A 20,771-nucleotide genomic window follows, 5' to 3' on the forward strand; every position below is an offset into this window, starting at 1 on the left:
TATCATATACAAAAGCCTTCTGGCACACGTCAATTGTATTAAAAATTTTATCCTAAAATCTGTTTCTTCTTACTTGGATAATTAGTTCGCAAAGAAACCAATATTTTAACATAATTAGACAATCTGTTAATACTGTTCCTTATCATATGTGTTCCTTATCATATGTTGAAGTGTACTAAGTCTCGTATAATGACATCACTTTGACGTTTCTTCGATTGGAATCAAAGTAGAACAGATTATGGTTATTTTTTATTATAAACTTACGAAAACTGACGAGTACATTTCAGTACATCCAAGTACATCTGAGTCAATCTGAGTACATTGGAGTACATCCAAGTCTAAGTACATCAAAGTACATCTACTGAACCAGGGAATAGGGAACCTTAGATCATATGATCTATATAAGACTGGAATCATGGACGGACTTGGACGGACTGGAACTAACAAGAACCATGAACCATAATTGACCATGACTGGACATCAGTTATTTAGATCAAATTATTTAGTGGTTATTTAGATGCAGCGAGATATTTTCATTTAGTAACAGCTGTTTATAAATATATTGTAAATATATCAAATGGTAGGGCAGGAATACACATACATAGACTTATATATATAGAGTCTACATATATATATGCATATATATAATAATAATAATATAGTATAATAATATAAGTCTCTAAATATATATTTATATATATATTTCACATTTCACTTTTGTCTCTATATATTGACAATATTCGACAATATTGTTGAAATTATAGCCAAAGAGTAGGGATACGATAGTACCTATGTTCATGTGATTGCGCAACAATACAAACTTGTTTGTTGATGTTGCCAATCATATGACGTATGTAGAAAAGTTTCAATACCCATAGATACGTAATAATCAGTGATAATACACAATTGTGTAGCCCCATATTTATAATACATATAAAAAAAATCACTGTGACAGGTCGCAGCGTGTGAATGAACATCTTGCGTAAATACGTGTTACGCGAAACTAAATGCGAATCATTTGAACGAATGAAATGTATAAGAGTAATTTTTATTTCATACAGAAATTATATAAATCTATCGTAAAAATATTGTGAAAAGGTTCGTACAAATCTTTCGCTCTTCGAAGGAAAATTAAATTTCTAAAATTTTAATTCATTGTTTCTAATACACACAATCCAGTGTCACATAATAAATATTAAACAATTATGACAACCGAAGTGAACGATAATTTAAGAAGACTAAATGAAAAAGAAAATGGCAATCGACGTGCTATATTTTATAAAAAGCCGATTAAAAGAGATAATTATAACCTAAATATACAAAATATCGATACTCCTCAAGAATTAAGACGTCAGCGTTTGTTGCAATTTCAAAAGAGGTATGTGTACAATTCTCATAATTATTTATTATTATATTACATAATTACAATAATGATATTTTATAGATGTAGAGATAGTACATTTAACGTTGGACGTGGAATATTGGAGGGAGCCTTCAATTCCGAAGATGAACTTGACGAGGATATGGAAATTGATGAAAGTTACAAAAAGAGAAATTATTCGTTCAAACGACATAAATGTTATGCAAATCAATTAATGATGTCCGAATGGATGTTAGATGTACCTCAAGATTTTGTAAATAAGTGGATCATAGTTCCTTGCCCAGAAGGAAAACGAACTTTAGTAGTTGCGTGTAAAGTATGTTAAAAAATGTTAATATTTAAATGTCATTTTCATGTTTAGTGCTATATTTTGTATATTATTTGTAGGGTGTAACCAAGGCATATAATAAACGAGGTAAGCCACTTGGAAAATTTTATTCAGCACTTCCAGGTGGTAATCCTTCTGGTCACAGAGGTAATTGTACTATCATCGATTGTATATGGATAAAACAACAAAAAGTATATTATGTCTTAGATGTGCTCGCATGGTGTAATCAATCACTCGTAAACTGTGATGTAAGATTTCTTATTTTCTATAGTTAATTATTAGACTGTGGATCTTCATGCAAAATAAAAGATGTTCGAAGTCATTTCAGGACACAGGAGCCAGATAAAAATTGTATTCTTCTTTTAATTATCCTGTTAAGCTGAAACTACATTGATGTTCTTAAATATTTTTAACATGGTCACTGCTTTAAATTGTACATGCCTATTATTGTGATAAACGCATAAAATCCGCAGTCTATTATTATTGTATTTCAAAATTTATCGTAATGCACCAATCATTTATGAAAAATTTTTTATTTCAGACTGAATTCAGATTTTTCTGGTTAAAATCACAATTACAAGAAATAAAAGAACTACAGGAAAGAAATATGCCCATGAATACATTTCCAATATTGTCTCTGCCAAATATTAGTTGTAGCTTAGATATAAGTTCAGAATTAGCAACTCTCCCCAACTTGCCCCCTTTGGATGGTTTACTATTTTATCATAGCGATGGACAATATACGAAAGGTCGTACTCCACTTGTAACATGGTTGAAACCATTTATGTTGACTGAAGTACTTGGTATCTTTGTACCAGCACCTCTCGATGAAAAACCCGATGGGTATATAGACTTCAAATATTATATTCTTAGCAGTAAAGCCAAAAAGAGAAAGGAAGAAGTAGAAACGCAAGTATGTCTGTCTTCTTATTAAAATAAGACTTTCGTAGCCATTTTCATAATCAAATAAATAAACTATGCTTTACTTTTCAGACACAGATGGACATCGCAGATGAGAATTCCTAAAAATAAAATTTTTTATTTGGACGAATAAGCTTCTAATTAAGAAGTATAGTACATATTATATTAAAAAACGTAATAGTAGTTTATTTTTGTAGACATGACTTACATGCACAGATTGACCAGTTATGGATATCTTCATTATGGAAATCATTATTTATACAATTGGTGATAATTGACTATATATCTATATATACATATATGTTCAGAAGTAAAATACCAAAAAATACGTTACAGAACTTAAAGCTCTGAAGTTAATGTATGAAGAATTCCGACGGCTTTTTTATTTAAATATAACAAAACACGATTCATAGTTTCCGTGTTCCCTATTTTCATCTGAAAATGATAAAGATTACTTTAGAAACGAAAAAAATGATTGTCAATGTGCATGTTGACATCAATAATGTAATTATTTACTTTATTTCCTCTGATTGAAAACGAAGGTAAACTGATTTTGCATAATATACATAATCCTAACTGTAAGGAAGCAGTTTGTAATATTTGTTCATATAAAAGAGCACGAAATTTTTTGATGTGTTCCAAATTAAAGAAAATTTCATCTCTTGATGTATCAATTTGATCTTTCATAACTCTGAAAATAATGACATACTACATATGTATATAGTACATAAATGCATAATACTGTAAGTATTATAAACATCTTTTTAAATATGTAAACGTACATTCTTAATATTTTTATTAAATCTGAGACTTGAAACTTCACCACTATCGCATTTGTATCGGGTAATCCTGGAATTCTATATTCCATACGAATTTCACCTTTTGAATGTCTTTCATTACTAGTTGGAGTAATTATAATTGGAATCAGCCACATTAAATCATCCTCCTGAGCAGAGAGCTCAATAATCACACAATCGAACATACGACTTAACAAAGTATGGATAGCGTTCATACTACTTCGTGTACCTCGACACAACAGAAGCGGTAATCTTATAGAATTAGGAGTGGCTAATTCACTGGTGGTAGTTTTCCAAGACAATAATATTCCTGTATAAATACACTTTTCTGTACTATTTTCATTAGCATAATTTTTTCCATATACATCGATCTGTATGTTAAAAACACATTATTAAAAAATTATAGCTATTTCTTTTTGTACAGGATGTCCCACCTAACTTGAGACTCTTAGATATCTCTTTTATTTTAGATGATACAAAAATATATCATAAAATACAAAAATATATCAGACAGTTATTTCAAGATTACACTTTCCAAAATATTCATCATATTTATTTATATTTAATATTTAAATATTTTAACTCTAACTCGAATATTTAAATCATAATTTACTCTACTGATGCCTACATCAAATTTATTTAACATTTTTTGCTTTCTGAAACAAAATCACGTTTTTTCTGATATTTTTTCATATCATAAAAAAGGTAAAGGAAATATTGAAAGTACTTAAACCAGGTAGAGTACCCAGTATAATTTTTATCTCGTTATTGATAACACCTTAATTGGTATTGGATCCATTGGACTAGGTCTAGTTGTTACATTATCCATAACAAACATTTTTGCTTTGTACGCAACATCCTCTTGTGTCAAAGTTGCGGCAATTTCTTCCCTTAATCGTTTAGAATACTGTTTTAGATGAACTTCATCTTGATGAAAATTAAATAGTGTAGATACACCATAGACGGTCCATGTTTGATTTAATAATTCTTTAAAATATGAAATACTGTTATAATAACTCCATACTTCTACTATTGTACATAATATAAATTTACAATTTTTACTACTTTCTAATTGAAACGTTCACAATAACAATACAAGCAAAATACCAGATAATCCTTCAATAGGTTCTTCTTCTTCCACTGGTGAAACATTGACATTTAAACTAAAACGCTGTATCCTTCGCGTTCGTGGTGTCCAAGGTGAATTAATAGCACCACTACTGCTACTACTTCTTGGTGGTATATTTTGTTGACTATTCTCCATTCTATCACAAAACTGTTCTCGAAACGAAATATTTCATTGAATGTTGAATGTTGTATGTAAACTGTTTACTAATTTGAAAACACATTTCAAAATTAAGCCACAAAATAATTAGCATACAGTTTTACTTCGAGATCATCTCGCAATGTATACCAATGTATATATAAATACAATAAAGGCGAAGTCCTGTACTGTCCTGTACATACGAACAGTGTTGCCGGTTGCCGTTCCTTTATGCCGCTGACAACTGCACACTGCACGCGATACATTGTGACGATTGTGAATGATTGTGAACTGTTGTGAACGTTGGAAAACGGGCAAATACTATTATTCACTAGAATACTAATTAACTATTATTATCTAGCTAATATTAAAATTATTGTGAAATATCATTGATAATTATTTGTAAGCAAACTAAGTTTTGATTGGTTTTAAAGAAGCGGCAACACTGTTCTTATGTGTATATATATATATATATATATATATATATATATATATATATATATATATATAGATATCAATAGATATATATATATATATATCAATAGATATATATATATATATCAATAGATATATATATATATATAGAGCCGAAATTGCTAGGACAGAAACATCAAAGATTCCGACAAGACTTTCGTATCTGATATATTTTGTATAGCCACATGGTTTCTGTGTTCAACAGTGTTCAAAGCGGTTCAAAGTTCAAAGCTGTTCAAAGCACTCAAAGTAAATTGAAGTAAATCCGTGGTTGGCATTTATCGGAGGATTATTTTGAATATTTTTACTTATGACTTACGTTATCATATTTTGAAACTGTGTAAAATGGAAGATATTAACACATTTATAGAAAATTTCCATAAAATAGAAGTGGTCCATGAAAAACAGTTCGAAAAGAAGGAAAGAGAACAAACTACAGAATATAATACTTTGATGAAGACATTAAAAACTATAAAAGGTTTTCACAATTTCGTTTAATATTATTATCCTAGTTTTAATATACATTTCTGATTGCATATCTATTTTAGATGAGAGGAATGAGTTTAAGGAAACTTTTAGTAAGAATCTTCGACGTATAACAACATATAAACATTCAATATATAATTTATGTACAAATAATGATGAGCTTCCGCCAGCATTACCAATTTCTCATGAGCACCACAGGTATGACAATCTGATTAAAATTCTTGCTTTTTGTACCAGTAAATGTATACTTCATGATTTATTTTAGGCAAACAATTGCATTTCTATCACAAGCCATTGATTTCACAAATAGAATACAACATATTAATAAGAATTTTGATAATGACGCTCAAAAAGACATTAATTCTATGGATCTTGTTGAAGATATTGTAAGGTCACTTTATGTCACATACATTGAAATCACTGTTTATCATTTTTTCTTATGCTTCCTGTTTTTTTTACAGATATCTTGTACAAATTCTATAGCAAGTGAAGCATCTAGGATAAAGTCCATATTGACTGCAACAAAAGCATTACAGAACAGTGCAAATATGTTGCAAGAGAGTTGATCAATACATCATAAGTTTTAATTTTTTACAATATTTCAAATAAAATATACATTGACTTGTTCATGGTAAAGTATTATTCTTCAAAATAAATGGATTTTGCAAGAGCATCATATGTAACAGTAGGGATACTTATTCATAGTAATAGAACATTATTATCATTGTAACATAACATTATTAAATCAATATATTTTTATACAAATTTGATATGTCTCTTATATTGTATAGTATTTAAATACTATCAAGTTTACAATATTTTATTTTAGTAACTATTACTTATACAGTCTACACACACTTCCATATAAAATATTATCTTTATCTATCCTACAGTTTGAATATTTTAAGTGATAGAATCGTAATGATCGTCAAGACTTAATTTCAGCATGGTTAAATTTGGGTCTACAATTTTCTGTAACAAAAGATATAAAGAAAAGGAGATATATTTAATGTGGCAATATTAGTTTTAAATAAATAGTTTTTCCTTACCATTAATTCTGAAGTGATTTGAGATGTTGAGGGTATAACAGAGAAAGGCAACATTTCATGACTAAAACTATGTGATACATTTGTGTCTCTTTCTGGTTTCTCAGATTCGCAAGACAATGAGATCATTTGTCCCCTTTGAAATAAGAGCATGCATTTAATTAATAATAAATATATTTTTGGTTGAATAACCTGTCTTAAACATATTTTTTCAATTCAATACAGCCAAAATTTTCAATTTACTTACTTAAAAACATTGTATTGTTCACTGTCAATTTTCTTTTCTTTTTCCATAAATGCTTTCAGTTGCATTTGTAGCAAGCCAAGTGTCTCTTTGTGTTGACTTTCTAAATGTTTTGCATCTTCTAAAGCTTTCATTCCTTCGTGCTTTTTTGTTAAAGCTGACTGTATCGATGGAAAACCATATAAAAATTGTACTTAAAATCTTAGAAATACGATTGTAGCCTCATACTATATATATTTTTTATAATAAATGGTACCTGTGTGAGCTTTTCGAGTTCTTTAGCACGCAAGATAAGCAGATTTTCCTTATCTTGTAAAATTTGTTTGTGGACATTAAGTTCGTTAATTTTTTCTTGCCATTGTAGCTTTTTATGGCTAGCACAAGCAGCAGTTTCTTGTGCTGTTTGAATAGCAGCTTCTAACTATAAAGATTATTAAAATATACATATTATTGTTTCAATGCAGGAAACCAATATATTATTTCATAATTGGCTGTACCTCAACTTTGGCAATGTCATCACTATTAAATTTGAGTCTATTCATTGTTTGTAATTGTGCTTTTTCTGCTGCTATTGCCTCTCTTTCTTGTTGAAGTAATTGTAATTGTCTATCGTGTTCTTTTGTCCAAGATTCTTTCAATGACTATGCATATAATATATTCAAGTAGAAATGAAGAAATTGTTTAATGTGTGTTAAGTACTAATATGTATGCACGTATTTTTAGTTATGAAATGCGGACGCATATTTCCCTTTTTTATAAGATAGTCTTGTATAAAATAATGTCTGTTAATGGCAAGATATCATCAAGGGAATGGTTTGTGGTGAGAAACTATTATATGAAAATAATATGTTAGTAATTAGAGCATTTTTTTAAAACCGTTTTCAGGCACAGTCAAATCGCCAACAGTAGCCTGCATGTATCTAAATCTAAATGTACTATAAATGAATGTCAATGCAATATCATAGGAAACTGCATGCTATACATTTCAATCAATTATTTTTAATAAGCATATGCATGTGGTACTCTACCGATTTTTATAGAAACCTTAATTATACCTGTAAATAATCTCTTTCCCATTTTACTTTTTCTTCAAACAGCTCTCTTTCTCTTAAAAGATGTGCAGTCTTGTTTTCAAACATTTCTTGTGTTCGATTACTATGTGTAGTGTGCTTTTGTAGTTCTCCCATAAGCTGTGTAAGTTGAGTACTAAATGTTTCTACTGTTTCAACAAATTTATTATGATTCTCTTTCAAAATATTAGTTTGGTTTTTCAAATCAACTTTTTGAGCTGTAGACATTAATTGTACAATGTAAACTTGCATGCTTATTGTTAGTATTAGAAAAGAAGCAAAAATTAGTATCGAGTAAAATTAAGGAAAACGTATTATTGATATATCATTTAATGGGTTTACCTTTTATGTCATCCTCATAAGCTTTTAAATAATTTTCACGGCGTTCCGTTAACTCAATATCTTTCAGTTCTATTTTTTCTTTATTATCTCTCATGTTTTCAAGAATAGAATTAGCGTTTTCTAACATATTTTCCACATCAGTTTTTCGAGTTGTGATAGTTTCCATTACCTGATCTTCCGTCTGCTTAGCTTTGCATATACTTTCTGTTATACTAGAATATTCTTTTTGTAAAAACTTTACATTTTGAGAATGCAGTTCTTTAAGTTCTTGCATGTGTTGAACGTGTTCATTCTATTTATAAAATTTAAATAGTATGGATGATTATCAATGATTCGTATTATTCAATTTATAAAATTAAAAAAACGATTACATAAATAAAAGTTGAATTTTCCATTATGTCATATAATATAAATTTTCTTATAATCAATAGCACTGTTAATAAATATATGATAATATATATTTATGGACCTTTAAGTTATGTATTTCTTCTTTATGCAGATTTTCCATTTGTACCTTTTCATTCCTTAATTTTTCTAATTTTGCTATATAATCAGTTTCCAATACTTCTATTTCTTGCCGTACCCTTTCTTCGAATTTTAACATTCCCTCTTTTAGAAACGAAATTTGTCTCCTAGAAATAAAGCTTCACTGTTTTATTTTATCTTACAGCTTCTAAGTCACTTTAATATCATACATATAATAAACATACTCATAAAACTCAACTTGACAAGTCACTTCATTATTGTGCCTCTCATTTGTAACATCTAATAAACTCTCTAATTTAGACTTCTCTGCTTGCAGTATTTTTATTCTTTTCTCTAATTCTTCTTTTTCATTTGATATATTTCCTTCCACTTCGTTTTGTTCATGTTTAAAACTAGCGTAAACTGATGTAGTACTTGATATTGGTGTAGGATGGGTCATCAAGGTCTTAAAAAATAAAATTTTAAGCATATTTTTATCTAAGGGTTATTCCATGCCGAATCGATCACTTTTTGCAGTTACCATCGCCGATTTTGTTCTAACTGAAATATGTTGTAGTCCATGCGAAATTAGGGGGGGTTTAAGTCATCATTTTGGCGGTTTCGAATTTTTTTAGAAATGGCAGGCCTTCAAAGTTTTCAATTTTTGCCCATTTCGGCGAAAACGGGCCTCACTTACGAATTTTTATCTCAAGATTGAGCTAAATTTTTTTTTGTTTTATTCGGAAAGGATTGGGCTATTACGAAATAATTTTTTCAACCTCGACAATCAACTTTATAATGTCGAAAAATTTAAACAAATTCTTCTTTTGCGTTTTTTTCGATGATGGGGCGGAGTGATTTAAATTTTGAAAAAAATATGGTTATACTCCTTGAAGTTTCCCCTTTAAAATGAGCCCTTGAACAAGATGGTATCTTTAAAATTGGCGTTACAATGAGCTGGTAAAGGACGCCGTGTACCTTAGTCGTATACAGTCTGGTGGCATTTTCTTGAGACCAGCGATGTATGTATAGACAACGGACTATAATAGCCGTGCGCTCGACTCGCCTCTACCTGAAACGGAGGTACACGGCGTCCTTTACCAGCTCATTGTAACGCCAATTTTAAAGATACCATCTTGTTCAAGGGCTCATTTTAAAGGGGAAACTTCAAGGAGTATAACCATATTTTTTTCAAAATTTAAATCACTCCGCCCCATCATCGAAAAAAACGCAAAAGAAGAATTTGTTTAAATTTTTCGACATTATAAAGTTGATTGTCGAGGTTGAAAAAATTATTTCGTAATAGCCCAATCCTTTCCGAATAAAACAAAAAAAAATTTAGCTCAATCGGACAAACCGTTCTTGAGATAAAAATTCGTAAGTGAGGCCCGTTTTCGCCGAAATGGGCAAAAATTGAAAACTTTGAAGGCCTGCCATTTCTAAAAAAATTCGAAACCGCCAAAATGATGACTTAAACCCCCCCTAATTTCGCATGGACTACAACATATTTCAGTTAGAACAAAATCGGCGATGGTAACTGCAAAAAGTGATCAATTCGGCATGGAATGACCCCTAAATATTCCATGCTGTTTTGTTTTGAAAAAAAATTGCCCGTTCACTATGCATAAGATAATGCTTACTTGTATGTATTGATTAATACGTTCTTGTTGTGATTTTATTTGTTTCTCCAATAAAAGTTGTCTTTCAAATTGCAATTTCAACAACGAATTAAATTGCTTTTCTTGATTGTGAAGTACGAACTGTTGAGCATCTGACACCTTATTCAACTGTTCATTTTGTTGAGAGAGTATACCTGCAGTCCTTAATTCATGTTCTTGTTGCTGCATAGTTAAAATTGCAGCCTGTTGGTTAAATTGTACACCGAATAATAATGACATATCTTCTTGAGCTAAGTTATGTTCATCAGCAACTTTAGAATTTGTTGAACTTTTAATACCTTCATGTTCAACAATATCTTTATCAAGAGGTTTTATTTTGACATCATTCGACAAATCATCTCTCGAAACCTTTTTCAATTCGTTACTTTTTTTCTCTTCACATTTCTTTGTACCACCCAACCATTCTGGTAAATTTTCTTCTGATTTAGAAGTTTGCACATTTATATCTCTAGCTGGTATATTCTCATCTGTTACCTTAAAAATTGAGGAGAGACATTGAAAATTGCAGTTCAATATAAATATTATAAATGTAAATAATATTTTTATGTAGTCTGTCTATATGTAAGAATTATGCTCTGTTTCGCACAATTGTTACATAACAGAATACATATTATGCTTTCTGTTGTTTCAAAAGCTACACACATGCAAATAGCAGACAGATTAACACGTTACACGCTATAATAAAATAATATATAATATATAATTCATACAATATTCAAAAATATGTTCACCGTCTTAATAGATTTGATTAAAACAGATTAAACAGAAATAAGGTCAGCAAGTCTTTTGTTTATGCACAGGCGTATTTTTCCAGTTAAATTTAAATAAAAAATGAAATGGAGAACAAGAAAAAATTAGCTCCACACTTAACGTGTTAAAGAAAGTACATACTGAACATTAATGTTAAAGAAATGTACATAAAAAAATAGATGCAATAACAGACAGGAGGAAGATCAAGTAAAGATATGATAAAAAAGAGTTACAAGAAAGATGATCAACATGAAAAGTAAAATGAAGTAATCAAGAGAAAGGAATTAACAGAAAGTTAAAAGAATGATACCAGGTACAAGACAGGAAATAAAAATATAGAAGAACTGAACAGATTAATCAAGAAATAGAAGACATAACAGGAAAATGAAGTGTTCAGTAGAAAAGTTACAAGAATATAAACGAATGTACCAAAGAGGAAGTAAATTAATTTATTCTAAGTAGATTAAACCCCTGCCCCCCTACATAATCATAAGAGAGCAGTACAAGAAAGTAACTGAACAGTGAGCTGAAATATAATACGAGGCTGAAACCAATGAAGGTACTAAATATCAACATTTTAATATAATTACCACGTCAAAATTTTGTTCAGATAACAAGTCAGTGGATAATAAACCAAGGGGGTCATTTATGATTTTTGCATTTCTTCTGCCTCTACGAGATTCTCGTGAAATTGGTTTATTTGGCTGATCACTAAGCTGAGATTTTTGTTTTTGTGGAGCAGTTCTATGCTCTGCAGAATATGGAGCGTTTTCAAATTCTACAGTTTTAGTAAAAGATGAACGAGTTTTGTTCTCAAATAAACTCTCTATTAGCGATGATTTTTTTGATTTGTCATCTGTTAGATCTAATTTACTATTACCAAGCCTATTTGCTAAAATATCATCTTTGTTTTTAAGAACACTTTGTAGCTTTGGTTCATGTTTTTCAGTAGATGGTTCACTTTGTAATAAAATAGAACTGCTTCTAGCTGCATAATTACTTGACTTTTGTGGAAGTAATTCATTAATATCGTCATTTTCAAAATTAAGCTTTGTGTCTGATTCATTATTCGCTTTAATACTTGTTGCAGATGTAGCTGGTGTTTTAATTTTAAACAAATCCTCGATTAAGCTACTTTTGCTTCCACTTGTAAGAAAACTTTTCTTTTCTTTCAAGGAAGCCTCGTCTTCAAGTAGCAAACTAGTTAATGAATCATCTTCGTGAATATCTATATAACAAAAATATCTTTTTAATCTTTAGATATTATGTATAATTTCAGTAACTCAATGTAAATAAATGAATATAACATTGAGTTCTATATGTCCTATAAGTAGGTATAATTGTTGCTTATAGATGAAAAATTATAACTTTAATTAGTGATTTTAATTGTAATACTGTTTATTTATTTTTAAATCACCTTTAAGCGTGACCTTTCTTTTCAAATCTCCATCCAATTGTGCATTAGAATCTCTAAAAGTACTTGTAACAGATCTTGTATTTTTAAAGGAGTCATTAAGTAACTCCATCTCTAAACTATCCATGTTTTCTAACACTTGTGTTAGATCTTCTAAATTAGTATTTGGAGTTTTAGTAATATCAACCATCTAATGTTAAAAAAAAAATATAATACTAAATAAACAGGTACATATATAGTTATTTCTTATGCATTTTTGTCAGATTATCAGAAGTAGTAAATAGTAATGCCTTTAATTAATTGTATACCTTTTTTACAAATGTATAATAAAGCTTTTATGAGCTACAATCAATTTGTTAAGCAAAAAATAGGAAGTGCAGTTAAAAGATGATATGTATGTTGTGTTTTCCCAGCTAAATAAATCGTTGCTATAGGAACAGTCAATGAGGGTAAACATAATATACTGAGTGAACTTTCAACCCTGTATCTCGATCGGGACGGTAGTTAAGGGGTAAAATAGAAAAACCAGTTTTTGGTCTGTTTTTCCTAGTTGATGATTAGAAATTCTGAAGAAAATCTGACACATGTCAAGCACCCAAATATGTACATATTCTGCAATTGACTTTAGAAAATCCTGCTTATACTAGGTTCGTGCCCGTCGTAGATCTATTTTTTTTATTTGTGTAAGGGTTTGCCGCTGACGACATGTCTATGCGTTTGCCGATCAAGGCACGTTGCCGACGCTGTGTTCCTTGCTGGGTACCTCAAAGCAGCGTCGTGCCGATGAGCGGCATCTTTTCAGAGATTGTTGCCTATAAAAGCGGGTCTCGTCCACGTCCAGTCTCGTCTCGACGTCTCGAACTGTCTCGAACACGATGACCAGAGTTTTCAGTTGTCGCACGACATCGCACGACTACGAACGAATCGACATTCTTGACTTTTCCGTGTAACTCAGCTTACATTTGATTAATTCTGTCTTTTTTTTATATTTCTGACTATACAATAATCAATGGTATTTTTGTAGAATTGTTTTGAAAGCAATATTTAAATATTTGACAAATATTTTAAGGTTAAATATTGATGCCCTAAATCACGGTGCATTATACAGGTGTGCCGACTTAGCATCTCTGTAATGCTGAAATTTGGAGGCAGATGAGTCGTAATTCTCTGGCCGCCGCCAGACGGCGCATGGTTCCAGGTACCGTACGTGTGCAAATGGGTGTGATTCACTGATATATATATATATATATATATATATATATATATCAGTGGTGTGATTGTGTATTCAGCAGCACAATCTCATTCGCACATGTACAGTACCTGGGACCATGCGCCGTCTGGCGGCGGCCAGAGAATTACGACTCATCTGCCTCAGTTTTTTGAGGGAAGTCGGCACACCTGTATAATGCACCATGCCCTAAATATTACTCTTTGTGGGCTAAGCAACGAAGTTGTTAATTTATATTTAAATCCAAGTCAATTAAAAATGATTGCATTTGAATAAAAAAAGTGTTCTGTTGTCCAATCCAACAGCTTCGATTATAAAATTCGAAATATTAGTGGAATAAAACTTTATTCGAATAATTTCCTATTTTGTCGCTTACAATTCTACGGATCAACGAGTATCGACGACGTTGAAGAACGAAACAGCGTCCGGAAAACTTCGAAAACGTCATCGTTTACATTTTTAAATTATACTCAAAATCACGGTGCTCAAAATCAGTGATGGTATTAGATGCAATTTTTCTCGCGCATGCGCGGCAATTTCAGCCTTAGTACCGCATAAAATGGGGTACCTTGAGCACCCCGCAGAATTTAAAAAAATTAGTATGATTTGATTCTGAAAAATGAATGTATAACATGTGTATTTCTGTATATTATGTAACTTGTAGGACACGTCCTGGAGTCTTTTTGTCCGGAACAGATCATTTCGGTACATTCCCGCGAATATAACTGTCCCAGGGCTTTGCTACCTCATCATATATAGATACGTTACTGTTTTGGCCGCGCATGCGCGAGGAAAGTTGCACCTAATATCACACTAACAATAAATAATACTGATAATACCAGATACCAGAGAGTATATAATATCATCTGATAGTCTGATATGGTCTGATACCATCACTTGAGTCAAGATTGCTTGGGACCACTTGGGACCTTTTCAACCCTTTCGATATCCGGCGAGTTTTCTATCGTTTCTTTCAAACAGTTTTACCAATGCAGTCTAACAGAGCATATCAAGAATTTTCCGTAGCGTTTTTAATTATTTCATTTAGATCTTCATTTATATTTTTATGTTAGAGTTTAATTTAGTTGCAGATTATAGTTTCTGTTAGAGATATACCTTTTTGTTTTATTTTATATTTTTTCCTATTTTCTACTATTCAGAGTGTTGGAGTTACAGTTTTTGTGTTAGTGATATTTTTAAATTTCTTTTTAGTGATTTTAGTCCTTTTTAATTAGTGTGTATTATAAATAATTTTTGTCATAGTTTTCATTTTTATTACTTTTTGTTGGAATTTAAGTTTATTAAATTAAATATTATAAGAACGCCATGGAACCACGTAAGCGAGGGCAGACTATTCGTAGTGATGCCAGGAATATTGTGCGTCAATTAATTATAAAATGTGATGAAGAAGCTAGAACTGGACAACTTCGTAACAATATAAAACAAGCCAACTTTCGGATATCTGACTATTCTGGGGTATCGATATCATCGATCAGCAGGCTGCGGAAAGGAGATTTAGAATCTGATGGAGAAGAAAAGTTAAGCTCTCCAGGAAAGAAACGACCCAGGAAGTCGGTAAAGGACTGCTCTGAAGATACAAAAATTACAATAAGGAACGTTATATACAGTTTTTATACTGAGAAAAAAATTGTACCGAGTGGGCCCATGCTACTGGCAGCTATCCAGGAAAAAATATATTTTCCATGGAAATTGCATAGCTTTTATAGATTATTGAGGAGTATGGGCTTTAAGTGGAGAAAAAGCAATAACATCCGAAAAGTTTTAACAGAAGGACCAAACATTGTTGCATGGAGAGGAAAATATTTAAAGGCCATAAGCTATTATAGGCAACAGAACAGAAATATTGTATATGTTGGCGAAACATGGGTCGACAATACCCTATGTTTTGGGAAATGCTGGCAAAGCAAAGAAATGTTAGGAATTTTAAAAAATTCTTCGCATCGGTACATAATTATTCATGCTGGAGGAAAAAACGGCTTCATAAACGGAGCCGAGCTAATGTTCAAAGCGAATAGTACAACTGGAGACTACCACGATCAAATGAATTCCGAAAACTTTGAGAAATGGTTACAACAAAAATTAATTCCAAATTTATTACCAAACTCTGTAATTATAATGGATAATGCACCATATCATACGATTCAGTTAAATAAAGTACCGACAAAATATGCACCGAAAGAAAACATGATCGAATGGCTTTTGAAAAATAATATTACACATTCAGAGAATATGCGAAAATTTGAATTATATGATTTGATAAGTAGAAATAAAATATATAACAAAACACATAAAGCAGACGAGATATTAAAATTAAATGGACATGACGTATTAAGATTGCCTCCATGTATGTGCGAACTTAATGCAATTGAATTGGCATGGGCTGAAATGATATGGGAAATAAGGACCAAAAATGATGTAAAACCAAATGAAACTTTAACCAATGATGAATTAGAAACGATATTAATCGATGCGATAAATTCTGTGACAATGGAAAAGTGGAATAATTTTTGTAAGCATGTTGAAAAAATCGAAAAGGAATATTGGGAAAAGGATGGCTTAGTTGAAGAAATATTGGATACAATAGAAGTAGAAAGCAGCGAATGTAATAGTGATACGGAGGAAGATACCAGTGACGAAGATTCAGAGTAAGAAAATGTTAAATTTTTTATTTAAGATATTTATTTTCCACATTAAAATGTAGAATTTATCTTGAGAAAAAGGAGGAATAAGTAACAATATTTTTTCAGTTAGCTAACTCTTGGACTACTCCGACTATGCCAAAGGATTACCGTTCACCCGGTGTCGTTTGTTTTGTATACGTCTGTATACATCTGACTCGCTCTCCGCATCATGCGACCAATTAGTGTGCGTATCCGTTTCTGCAAATAGCGCGTTAGAGCCAAGGATGCGTGTGAGAATATATATGTAGGCGTCAGACGTTATAGTCTGACCACTATATATATAGGTGTCCTTTCCGTCCCTCTTGCCCCGTTCCCGTTCCGCTAGTTTTTTCTCGTGCTCTGCACTGTATATAGGTTCAAAAAGCAACAAACACTAAACTTTTTAATTTCATATACAGGGTGAGGAGCCAGAAACAGGCCACCCGAATAACTCAGCTGCTATTGGTGTTAGGAAAAAATGCATCAGATGGAACTTGCTAGGTTTCGAGGGGACATTAATCTGATGTTAGTAGCTTTTTTGTAGGTGGACGCGTAAAGGACATATGAAGGTCAACTTCATTTTTTTAAATGGAATTAATACATCAATCGATGCAGCTGGACATTCGTTAGAAAAAAGTACTAACCTATGTATATCGAACAGTTAGTAGTTCAGGAGATATTTCAATTTAAATAACTCTAAAATACCATTACTATCGTACTAAGACGTTACACTAGTAAGTAAACGCTAACGTCTTAGTACGACAGTAATGGTATTTTAGAGTTATTTAAATTGAAATATCTCCTGAACTACTAACTTTTCGATATACATAGGTTAGTACTTTTTTTATAACGAATGTTCAGCTGCATCGACTGATGTATTAAAAAAATGAAGTTGACCTTCATATGTCCTTCACGCGTCCACCTACAAAAAAGCTACTATATAATAGTATATAACCAAGTAAGTTCCATCTGATGCATTTCTTCCTAACACCAATAGCAGCCGAATTATTCAGGTGGCCTGTTTCTGGCGCCTCACCCTGTATATACATATAAAGGGTGATTCCACACACCTTTTTCCTTTGCCAATTCACGCCAATATACTTTGTTTTCGTGGAAAACACGGACCAATCAGAATGCAACGCTTTGCTGTAACTGTACTCTGATTGGTCCGTATTTTATGTTAATAATTCCTTAACAAAGCAACGGAAACCATGTTAGCAAACGAAGAAGTTACTTCAAATAATTTCAAGAATCATCTCTTTCAAGCTTATATATACTATATACTAACAATAAGTACATATGGTCTAAGCTTTGAAGGGAGTACAACATTTTTTGAACACCCTGTATATATAAATCAGTGGTATACCTAAATACATATTTACATGTAAGTTGGGGAAGTTCATGGAAAGGGAACATTTTGGTACCACCTCTCTGGTAGCACATACATATACATATAACTTCCATGTTCGCCAAATCGATAATACGTTGGAAACTGTTGATATCATACGAATGTTTGCACTCAGCGAACGTTCTCTTTGATCTTTTTCGTTTTTCATAAAATAGAATTAATCGAACAAATTTACAATGCAAAGTGTTATTAATTCAGTAAAAGGAACCGCGCTTGGTGTTGCTGAGTATTTAACCCCTGTATTAAAGGTATGATGAGTAGGCTAACGTGATATTTCAAAAATAAATATCTTAACAAAGAATAAGTATAATAAAAATAATGTGAAATTTTTTATATCAAATATGTCATCATCATTTATTATTTAGTTATTTGTTTATACGACAATTGTTGTGTTCTTATCGATGTCTACCATAAATTGTTGCTATTTGATAATACTAATAGTACTACGATTGTGTAGATTTCATATTTTAGCAATAAACGTTATAATGACATCTTATTTATTCCTCTGTTTTAATTAGAACATTTATTATACACACGTTACATTAGAACATTTGTTATTAATCGTTTGTAATAATGTTAATAATCAATATTGTATTTTGTGTTCGAAGATTTCTATGTAATCAAAAAGTGATAATCGAAATAAAACAAATTATAAAAATGAATTTTCTTTGTTATGCACAGGTTTAATTTAATTCATGCAATTTAAATTAATTTACTTTCAATTTACTAATATTTAGTTATTTGTAATTTCTTATACTCCTTTGTCAAGTGTGACTCGACATCAGAGAAAGAAAAATGTAAATGAAATGGGTTTTTATATGGATTTGATTTTTCCTTCATTCATTTAATTTCTTATTTGTTAATTAAAAACAAATATAAATTACAACAAAGTTTGAGAGCTATATATAATATAATTAGTAAACAAAATTGTTTAAAATAAGTAGTAGTCAAGGAACTGTCCTTTAAAGTAAATATCAAATAAAACACTTAAAATAGTAGGGAGTTATTGGTAATAAAATTGAAAAATAATTTGGAGTGCAAAAGGTTAATCATTATTTAATATTCTCTATTGCACATGATCTAAATAAATTTTGAATTTTTTTTTTAAACTTCTAAGATAAATATAACTTGTAAATTGTAACTTGTAACACATTAAAGGAAAGTAAATTTCGAGAAACTGGAGTATTAACACCGGAGGAGTTCGTGGCAGCAGGTGATCATTTGGTACATCATTGTCCAACATGGCAGTGGGCTATTGGTGATGAAGATCGAGTGAAATCATACCTTCCCAAGAATAAACAGTTCTTATTAACACGCAATGTTCCTTGTACTCGTAGATGCAAGCAGGTACCTTTGGTTTTCTGAAAACAATAAAAATATTAATCTGAGTAGTTACAATTTTTCAAAAATTATGATATAAAAGATACAATAATTCCTTTATCGAAATATACTAATTTCTTCTGATTGAATTTTAGATTGAATACAGTAAAGAACAAGAATGCATTATAGAAGCGGATGATCCAGAGGGTGGTTGGGTAGATACACACCATTATGATACTACTCTTGGTGGAGTCGAAGAAAGAGTATCTGAAATGACATTAGAAGAAACACAACTTACTCAATCGATTGATGCAGGAGACAATAACGAAGATGAAGATGAAGATGACGACGAAGATGCTGCTGATATGGAAGCTTTCGAAGTTAGTGGAATGTTGGATGAAGAAGATAAGGTAATACCTATACATTAAGTACATAATTAATATCAGTGTTGTATGTACATTATGTTTTGAAAAATATTATAACCTAATTATATTTAAACTAAAAAGTTTGCAGCAGAAACTACAAAGAAATCTGTGAAGGAAAAATGGGAACCATTTTCTGAAGGAGAGATTATTCACACACGCACATATGACTTATACATCACATACGACAAATATTATCAAACCCCTCGATTATGGCTTTCAGGATACGACGAGGTCTGGTTTTTCTATTTAACAGTAGTGATGCATTATTATTATTATGATTAGTTATAGTACATCAAAAAATTCTCTGAAATTAATATAATTATTTTTGCTCAAAAGATTCGTAAGCCTCTCACGGTAGAAGAAATGTACGAAGATGTAAGTCAAGATCATGCTAAGAAAACTGTTACAATGGAAATTCACCCTCATATACCTGGGCCACCAATGGCCTCTGTTCATCCTTGCAGGTAATTGAAAATACTTGAGTTATTCTTTAAATACATATTTTAGACATGAAAATAGCTCTATTTCATGGAACGAAATTGCAGACACGCCGAGGTAATGAAGAAAATTATCGAGACAGTAATGGAGGGTGGTCGTGAACTTGGTGTACACATGTATTTGATAATATTTCTCAAATTTGTGCAATCTGTAATTCCTACAATTGAGTATGATTATACACAAAATTTCATGCTAAACGCATTTGGTTAAGAGCTTTATAAATTTTTATTGTACCTTGAAGATGATTGTGACTTTAGTTTTTAAGTATATAATAAATAACAAAACTAAGAGAACTGTGCATATGAAGTAATAAACATGCTTACGTTCACAAAATTATAATATTTACACCCTTAAAGAATTGTTAAATATAAATTCGAATTTGGCTGGTTCTATTTGTGTATACTATTCCTTAAACTTATTCATAATTTTTCATCGTGTTACTTTAGTATTTATATTTGTGCGGATATCGAACCATAATTTTAACATATCTTTTATAAAATTATATTATTATAAAATTACTTACCCAATTATTTATTACCTATTCGATATT

At 30.9% G+C, this 20,771-nt stretch overlaps 6 protein-coding genes across 11 annotated transcripts; 4 read left to right on the forward strand and 2 right to left on the reverse strand.

Annotated features, from left to right (window-relative positions):
• The first annotated feature begins 792 nt into the window (after positions 1–792).
• On the forward strand, positions 793–3,452 carry Snup (snurportin-1). Of its 2 annotated transcripts, XM_076442291.1 has the most exons (6): positions 793–1,098; positions 1,180–1,378; positions 1,445–1,697; positions 1,769–1,957; positions 2,251–2,622; positions 2,703–3,452. In XM_076442291.1, exons 2-6 carry the CDS (start codon positions 1,206–1,208, stop codon positions 2,733–2,735), a joined length of 1,020 nt encoding a protein of 339 aa, XP_076298406.1. In that variant the 5' UTR covers positions 793–1,098; positions 1,180–1,205; the 3' UTR covers positions 2,736–3,452. The 2 variants fall into 2 exon arrangements, with proteins under 2 accessions (XP_076298406.1, XP_076298405.1); XM_076442290.1 differs by having other exon boundaries at positions 793–1,378.
• On the reverse strand, positions 2,496–4,905 carry LOC143217728 (uncharacterized). 2 transcript variants are annotated; one of them, XR_013010884.1, is made up of 6 exons: positions 4,535–4,905; positions 4,206–4,414; positions 3,413–3,798; positions 3,147–3,321; positions 2,839–3,065; positions 2,496–2,731 (listed from the first exon to the last, which is right to left on the reverse strand). XR_013010884.1 is itself a non-coding variant. In XM_076442289.1 (5 exons), the coding sequence occupies exons 1-5, from the start codon at positions 4,689–4,691 to the stop codon at positions 2,970–2,972; spliced, it is 1,023 nt and encodes a 340-aa protein (XP_076298404.1). In that variant the 5' UTR covers positions 4,692–4,905; the 3' UTR covers positions 2,824–2,969. The 2 variants fall into 2 exon arrangements, 1 of the variants encoding a protein (XP_076298404.1); XM_076442289.1 differs by lacking the exon at positions 2,496–2,731 and having other exon boundaries at positions 2,824–3,065.
• Positions 4,906–5,267: 362 nt separating this feature from the next.
• LOC143217501 (uncharacterized) lies at positions 5,268–6,324 on the forward strand. Its single transcript, XM_076441864.1, has 4 exons — positions 5,268–5,643; positions 5,714–5,849; positions 5,917–6,037; positions 6,113–6,324. Exons 1-4 carry the CDS (start codon positions 5,511–5,513, stop codon positions 6,215–6,217), a joined length of 495 nt encoding a protein of 164 aa, XP_076297979.1. The 5' UTR covers positions 5,268–5,510; the 3' UTR covers positions 6,218–6,324.
• Positions 5,667–13,802, reverse strand: Twy (fas-binding factor 1 twitchy). 4 transcript variants are annotated; one of them, XM_076441862.1, is made up of 12 exons: positions 13,425–13,802; positions 12,665–12,851; positions 11,838–12,475; positions 10,459–10,971; positions 9,064–9,284; positions 8,823–8,985; positions 8,354–8,645; positions 7,997–8,229; positions 7,439–7,582; positions 7,198–7,362; positions 6,945–7,102; positions 5,667–6,833 (listed from the first exon to the last, which is right to left on the reverse strand). In XM_076441862.1, the coding sequence occupies exons 2-12, from the start codon at positions 12,849–12,851 to the stop codon at positions 6,614–6,616; spliced, it is 2,934 nt and encodes a 977-aa protein (XP_076297977.1). In that variant the 5' UTR covers positions 13,425–13,802; the 3' UTR covers positions 5,667–6,613. The 4 variants fall into 4 exon arrangements, with proteins under 4 accessions (XP_076297977.1, XP_076297976.1, XP_076297975.1 ...); XM_076441861.1 differs by having other exon boundaries at positions 12,970–13,802; XM_076441863.1 differs by having other exon boundaries at positions 5,669–6,623; positions 6,701–6,833; positions 12,665–13,801.
• A 283-nt stretch (positions 13,803–14,085) lies between these two features.
• Positions 14,086–18,227, forward strand: LOC143217712 (uncharacterized). Its single transcript, XM_076442261.1, has 2 exons — positions 14,086–16,555; positions 16,658–18,227. The coding sequence occupies exons 1-2, from the start codon at positions 15,216–15,218 to the stop codon at positions 16,659–16,661; spliced, it is 1,344 nt and encodes a 447-aa protein (XP_076298376.1). The 5' UTR covers positions 14,086–15,215; the 3' UTR covers positions 16,662–18,227.
• Atg3 (Autophagy-related protein 3) lies at positions 18,087–20,514 on the forward strand. Its single transcript, XM_076442268.1, has 6 exons — positions 18,087–18,226; positions 19,137–19,325; positions 19,454–19,708; positions 19,805–19,954; positions 20,060–20,187; positions 20,269–20,514. Exons 1-6 carry the CDS (start codon positions 18,155–18,157, stop codon positions 20,429–20,431), a joined length of 957 nt encoding a protein of 318 aa, XP_076298383.1. The 5' UTR covers positions 18,087–18,154; the 3' UTR covers positions 20,432–20,514.
• Positions 20,515–20,771: the final 257 nt, after the last annotated feature.

This window comes from Lasioglossum baleicum, chromosome 17 (genome assembly GCF_051020765.1).
Source record: "Lasioglossum baleicum chromosome 17, iyLasBale1, whole genome shotgun sequence".
Taxonomy (NCBI): Eukaryota; Metazoa; Arthropoda; class Insecta; order Hymenoptera; family Halictidae; genus Lasioglossum; species Lasioglossum baleicum.